The 7,213-nt window shown below is 35.7% G+C and overlaps 2 protein-coding genes across 2 annotated transcripts; one reads left to right on the top strand and one right to left on the bottom strand.

Annotated features, from left to right (window-relative positions):
• Window positions 1-541: 541 nt before the first annotated feature.
• Window positions 542-3,156, top strand: LOC123885626 (pyridoxine/pyridoxamine 5'-phosphate oxidase 2). The gene is made up of 7 exons (XM_045934915.1): window positions 542-702; window positions 788-837; window positions 951-1,008; window positions 2,179-2,211; window positions 2,301-2,396; window positions 2,508-2,675; window positions 2,763-3,156. The coding sequence occupies exons 1-7, from the start codon at window positions 613-615 to the stop codon at window positions 2,862-2,864; spliced, it is 597 nt and encodes a 198-aa protein (XP_045790871.1). The 5' UTR covers window positions 542-612; the 3' UTR covers window positions 2,865-3,156.
• Window positions 3,157-3,189: 33 nt separating this feature from the next.
• LOC123885625 (laccase-6) lies at window positions 3,190-6,950 on the bottom strand. The gene is made up of 6 exons (XM_045934914.1): window positions 6,674-6,950; window positions 5,777-5,928; window positions 5,445-5,689; window positions 5,231-5,359; window positions 3,844-4,785; window positions 3,190-3,513 (listed from the first exon to the last, which is right to left on the bottom strand). Exons 1-6 carry the CDS (start codon window positions 6,791-6,793, stop codon window positions 3,383-3,385), a joined length of 1,719 nt encoding a protein of 572 aa, XP_045790870.1. The 5' UTR covers window positions 6,794-6,950; the 3' UTR covers window positions 3,190-3,382.
• Window positions 6,951-7,213: the final 263 nt, after the last annotated feature.

Here is a 7,213-nt window from a genome sequence, read left to right as displayed (position 1 = left end):
ATGTGTATTTTCTCCTTTTCAATTCTCTACCTCTTTCTCCTTCTTCTCTATCCCTCTTTTCATTTTTCTTGGCTCATCAGGGATGATTTAGGATCATTTTTGATGCGGAATCACCCCCTCTTGATCGTTTTTTATTTCTTTTTTAATTTAATAAGTGATTTACACATAATTTTAGGTTTCGTTTGTGTTTTTTCTTTGTGATTTCTTTGTTCGTTATTGTTTTATTCCCGTCTTAGTGCGGAGTTGTTTGTTATCCCGTCTCCGTACGATGTTTAATTTGATTTCCCGTCTTTGTACGGTGTTTGTTTTGTTCAAATTTGCAAGTTTACTTCTCAATGCAGATTCAATGATTTTAAAGTCGTCAACGTTACAAATCTAATAGACTTTAGACTTTATCATATTTGTAGACATTATACTGATTTATGCTATTAAGATTCCGTTTAGTTTTTAGTGAATTTAAATATATAAAATTGATATATTTCATCGATTTGAATGAATCAATATCTTTCTTTTGAGTAAAAAAAAAAGTAACCAAGTGTAAGTGACTATGTTAATGTTATTGTTAAGTTCAAAGAGGAGAAAAATTGTGAAGACATATCAGAAGAATTGGGAATGGGGAGCAGCATCATAGCATGGAAGCAGCTTCTTCTCAATGCTATGGAATCTAACACTCACCTCAAACACTCTTCTTACATGCAACTCGTAACTCTTTTTTAGTTCTTATTTTTCTTCATCTTTTTATTATTATTTTTTTTCTTAAATCTTTGTCGTTTTATCTCTGTTTCAGGCAACCATAGGAACCAACGGAAAACCTTCAAATCGCACTGTCGTTTTCAGGTTCTTTTCTTCTTCTTCTTCTTCTTATTATTATTATTATCATGTTCTTTCCTTAAACATTCACTCTTTGGTTTCATCGAAATTCACCACTTGTCTTTGTTTTGGTTATTCAGAGGATTCCAAGACAACACTGATAACATCCTAATTAACACCGATACCCGCACTCGCAAGGTAACTTCGAAATTCAATGTTGAAAAATAAAAACTGGGTTTTTGTTTGTTTGTAACTTAGTTCATGGAAATTGGAGTATACTATGGAAATTTTGTAACTTAATTCATGGAAATTTTTGTTTGTTTGTAACGTAAGTTCAATGTTGGAAATAAAGACTGGGTTTTTGTTTGTTTGTAATCTAGTTTATGGAAATTTGTGTATGGAGTAAGAGAAACTATCAAGTTACTAGTAGAGGAGAGGAGTACCTGATACGGCTGTTGGGTCGAGACGGGAGCCTCACTTGGTTGGATCAATACATTGGGTCTAGAGCAACCACATAAAGTGACTTAACTTTCACCGAAAACCTTTTTCTTTTTTTGTCAAGTAGCCTGGTGGCTAGAAATTTCACCCTTAAGGCGAATAAGTGGGATGAATGGGGTTCGAACCCCGGCCCCCCTGCATATATAATGCAACATCCCTGCCAACTGAGGCATTAGGTTTATGTGTTCTCATGTTGCTCAACGTTAACTATTCCAACCAATCTGAGACTTAACTCACACTTGATACATATCAACATCTCCCCTCAAGTGAGTCTCTAAGTATTCATGATCCATCACCACTCACTTATTGTTCCCCCAAACCGGGCTATGATACCATTGTTGGGCCTGGGCCTTGAGGGGAGCCTCACTGGGTTGGATCAACACATTGGAGCAAGAGCAATCACACAAGTGACTTTTGACACAACACTTTCACCCAAAACCTTAAGTCATTAGGGTTCTCTCACTTATATGTTGTTCAATTTCAACTCTTCCAACCAATGTGAGACTTAACTCACACTTGATAGATCTCAACAAAAGTTAGCCTGCCTAATAACTCATTATAAATATTGAATCTTGGTCATTTAACCACTTGATTATAACCAAGTGGTTGGGCTCAAACGGTTAATGACTTTTAGTTAAGGACAAATTGTTTAAGAGAACCCAATTACAAATCCTCTTTAGAACAATCTTTTTTTATCTCCTAGCTCAACTTTGGATTACCAATGTCCATTTTGTTGGAGATTAAATAACATTAATTAGGTAAAGCTGAATATATTGATCTATATGAATTACACATAGTTGCGAGCACGATTAAGTTTTTCATGGAAAAGTTATTTACGTGGAAGTATCTCCCGCCTTATCTGTATTGCAGATTGAAGAGCTCAAGCATTGCTCCTCTGCTGAGGTAATTATTCTCTGAGTTGCTTTTTTTAAAACATAAAGAAAATGCTAAAGGGCTTAGCTTTTGAGACTAAGTGTGGTTCTTGTGGTTAGATATGTTGGTATTTCACAGATTCCTGGGAGCAATTCCGGATAAATGGGCATGTAGATATCATTGATGGCACGAATCCTGATCCGCTAAAACTTCAGGTTTGATTAGAAGTTCAGTTTTTATTTCTTCGAAGTTTTTTTTTTTTTTTTTTTGAAGTTTGGGTGCTATTGAATACTATACTTATCTAAGTTTATGAATTCACAATGCAGCAAAGAGAAAAATCCTGGTTTGCCAGTTCCGTGAGATCAAGGTCTCAATATTTGGGGCCAGAACCAGGACTTCCCCGTCTAAATGAACAAACACAGCCAGAAATATCGTTGGATCCTTCTATAGGTCCAGTTGATGCTTTTTGTCTTCTGATTCTAGAACCAGATCAGGTACTGATGCCTCTACTAGTCTAACATTAATATATTCCGTTTCTCTTTCACATGTTCACTATGGTTTCAACTTTCAACCATTTACAGGTTGATTACTTGAATCTAAAGAGTAATCAAAGGCTAACATTCAGATCACATTTGAATGCTGCATTAACAAAAAGCTGGATTATGGAGAGGGTCAACCTGTGATTTCTTATCTGTCATATGTAGATTTCATTGCAATCAACAACTTGCATGTTCCAGGAACATCGGAGAGAGAATTGACTGGAGTGTGCTGGTAAGTTTTCTAATAAGAGTCACTGTCTCAGCTTTCATGCCGCATAACTTTCTGAGCAATTAATTGTTGTACTTTTTCAATGTAAACATAGTAAGATTGATATGAATTGGCCTTAGTACCGAGGTGGAAATTTCAATGGAATTGGAGTCTTGTTGAGTAATATTTTATCACTTCAATTTCCAATAATATCAATGTTTTAGTTTATTTTCGAGTTTTGATGAATTAGTGTATACAAATTAAACTAAATGAAAAGAAATTAACATTCATCTATTCATTTTTCTTCTTTACATCCATAAATTTTTCTTTTAAAAGAAATGAATCAATGCCACATTTTACAGTTACACACTCAGAGCTAAAGAACACTCGAACTTGGAAAAAAAAGTCACACAATTATCGGTTAAAACTATTTGTTTTGATCTGTCGGTAGTCTTTAGCACGAGGGCAGGTCTGGTGGGGGATGTGGTAAGGACTGCAGATCTCCTTTTCCGTTCTTCACTATAAATACCATTCCTAGTCCCCACGATTGGTGTACCTCAATGTGGCAGTGCATATACCATACACCTGCATGCAAAAAGTTATGTTACTAATAATTCCTTCAGCCAAAAAGAAATAAACAGTCTCTTGATGTGGTTAATTTGTTAAGGGGACGGGAAAGTAGTTAGCTATGAAGCACGGACACTCCTCAGATTAAGCGTGTCCTGTGTCGGACACCGACACTTATGATTACACTGAACTATGTCATTTTCTCAAATTATTATCGGTGTCAACGTGTCAGTGTCGTGTCCGGTGTCCGTGACTGTGTCCGTGCTTCATAGGTAGTTAGCAGCAGAGATTGAGAACCTTGGATGTTTGAATAAAATAGAAAAAGGAAATATAGATTGCGCTGTATACCTGGATTATCAGCTACAAAACGTACTGCTGCCCATCCACCGACTGGAACTCCAATTGTATTCATGTATGGGGGATCCACTAAATTGAATTGTGCAGTTAGTGGATCATAGTTTCCGGTGCCATACCCTACAACATAAAAGCTGTAGCCATGGATGTGAATTGGGTGGTTTTCAATGTTGACTGTTCCTGTGTTCTGCAAAATGAGTTGTACCTTGGTGCCATATTCAAGGACCTTAGTTCTAGTCCCATTCAATGACTCCGTGTCATATGGAATGTTATTAGGAGCGCCATTAACGAAGTCATAGAACTTAGACGGTGCGTCGGGAAAATCTTCAGTATATGATCCATTTATTTTTTTATAATAAGCTTCCAGGATTGAAATATGGGGATGAACAAAACTTATATTGTTCATTGAAGCTGTCAGTATCCCATTATTCATGGCTTGACAGTTTTGCTTCGGTGACTTCGAGTGGCATTTTTTAACATTCAATCCAATGGTAATGAATATGTTTTTATCAATTTCTTTGAAAACATTTACTTGATTTAGGCTCCTTAATCCATCCATTACTGTCTTAACAGCCAACTTATCATCAAGTTTAGGTAATTTAGCCGGTAAATATGAACCATTAGATTTGGCCCCTATATAGTTGAAGTAGGCAATGGCTGAAACATTTTGATATTTGACAATCTTGCCAGACTTGTAAGGAGCAACAGCCATGGAATATTTTCCTACTGGCTGATCAGCTGAGACTAGGACATTTAGTGTTTGGCCTGGTCCAATCATCACTGTGTCTGTCATGAATGGTTTCGTGTATTCAGCGTCAGCTTCCACGATCATTAATTTGTGATTAGCAATGGCAAAGAAGTTCTCGGTGTTTAAACCAGCATTAATTAGTCTTAACAAGTAGGTCCTTTCCGGAATCACATTAAGTTGGTAAACATCTGAAAAGATTACAAGAAATGAAACATATCAATGAAATCTGAAGATAGAAAATATGAATTACAAAGGTTATGAGTTGTTAATTGTCTTAGACTGGTTGTTTAGACGACCAGTGCCTATGTAGTCTCATTGTTAATTGTCAATAGATTCTTAGTGAAAATAGATTACCGCCATGCACCATGTCACCCAGATTTTTTCATATAGCTTAATCTGATTGAAACACCTCTTACAAAATTATCACTGAAATTGTTAGTTGTATAGTATGAAGCACTGAACCAGACACATATACTTCAAACACGACATTGACACTGACAAGTCGACATAGTAATAGTTTTAGGAAATACAATGATTTAAGTAACAATTGCGTCCGTGTCAGACACCAGACACGCATGGAATATGAAGTGTGTTGGTGTTGCATAGGTTGTATACAATTTTAAGCAAAAATACCATTAATGGAGCAGTTGTAGTTGGGGCCTGGATGACTGTTAATGGTATATGCATCTGCCGGAGGTGGAGCTCCTCCACTCACTAGAGTGGCATGCTCAATTTCTTGAAGATCCTGCAGCCAATACTCTCCTGCAATAACTCGAATCAGCTCGCAATACTTTGAACATACAACATGAAACACAATTCAAACCAAAGGAGTCACATTATAAGTTACCTAGTATGATTATTTGCTCTTGATAAGGACTCTTAAATGGGAAAGGTACTTTATTATTTGGATAAACAATCATAGCTCCATGAACTGTTCCTCTTAGCCAAGAAACATGAGCATGCCAGAAGAAAGTTCCCTTCTGATTCACCACCGTAAAATTATAGGTGAAACTTTGGCCTGCTTGAATTGGACATTGTGTAATAAAGGATGGACCATCATACCAGCATGATAATCTTTGCCTGATACCATGCCTAAAATTTGAAATACAAGTTTGTTGGTGAAATTATTTTTGTTAATTAAATGAACTGCATTATGTATGAGATTGTGATTATGATTACCAGTGAAGTGTAACATTGAAAGGTGTCTTATTGGTAACCTTGACTATGATTCTATCATCTTCTTGCGCGTAAATAACAGGTCCTGGAAACATACCATTGACTGTGACAATGTCTTTGGAGTTGCAAAGTTTGGTAACTCTTTTAGTTTGAACCTGTATAGTAACCATTAAGCACATCAACAAATAAAGAAAATGCCTTTGCAATGCTGCAATTAAACTAAAATATGGTGTCATACTGGGCACTTTAAGAATAAATTTTAATCCCAATGTTATTTGTTTTCTTCATCTTCGGTTCAATCTGGGATCGAACTACCCTCTTTTCTTTGGCTTTGCCTCTTGTCGAGGCTCTTTCTTCTTTCTGTGACTTTGCCCGTGCGTGAAGGTATGTGTCCCTTTTTGCACCTTCCTGTGGCACTAGCTAATCCAGGAGATCTGGTTCTAGAACTGGGTGTGGGTGAATAACTCATCACGAATCTGTTTTTGGTACACTGAGGCTTCTCCTTCCTGTTCTCTCCACTGAAGATAATCTTATTTGAAGCGTGTTGGACACTAAACATGAATACCTCACCCATTTAGAATTCGAATATTAGTTTGTCACATTGTAAAGTCCAGTCTCTTCTGCCAGATCCAACTCCCTTGGTTTCCTATGTTTTTTTTAGTTGTTGTTTTAATGTTATTTGCACATACTTAGAAAATCAATAGATTCTATTACTTTTGATGAAATTATTTGTCTTTTTTCTAATACCCTTCACTATTTATTAACTCATTTTACTCTCTACAATAAATAGTTAAAAGTATTATTGACAAAATAATAATTAATATTGTATTAAACTTTTAAAATGACAATTAAATTTGATTTCTACAAAAACAAAAGTTTAAAAAGAAACATAGGGAGTACCTTAAAATCATAGAACCTAGTTGATTCTCCCCTTACACTTCCATGTACCAAAAGTTTCACATTGTAGATAGTACATATCACAATAAACCACATCATAAACAAGGTGACTAAGTTGGCCATTTTAATGAGGAGTGAATATAGATTGTGGCACAAGGTAGAATGAAAGAGAACCCCTTTTAAAAGAGTGAAACTCTCTTTAGTAAAATTTATTTTTTCTTACTAAAAATAAAGTCAGAAAATAAAGTCTATGCATGCAGGTTCTATTCTATTTGTCAGCTTTCATGATTTCACTAGCGTGAATTTGTGATAATAAGATGTTTGGGAAGTGATTATTCAACGTGACTATAATGGTAGGGAAGGTTTCAACATTACCCTTTTCTTCACACCTATATGTTTCTTTCTATTATCTTCTTTCTTGTCAACATTTTCTGTTACAAATCATACCAATGACTTAGAATAGAGGACACACATGCTTCCAAACATGATCTATATCAAACCCCACAAACACAATCAGCCATTTCCTTTTTTGTTCTATAGTTG

Source organism: Trifolium pratense, linkage group LG5 (genome assembly GCF_020283565.1).
Source record: "Trifolium pratense cultivar HEN17-A07 linkage group LG5, ARS_RC_1.1, whole genome shotgun sequence".
Lineage (NCBI taxonomy): Eukaryota > Viridiplantae > Streptophyta > Magnoliopsida > Fabales > Fabaceae > Trifolium > Trifolium pratense.
The sequence above is the reverse complement of the archived record's forward strand: the minus strand, read 5'-3'. Positions and strand labels throughout refer to the sequence as shown.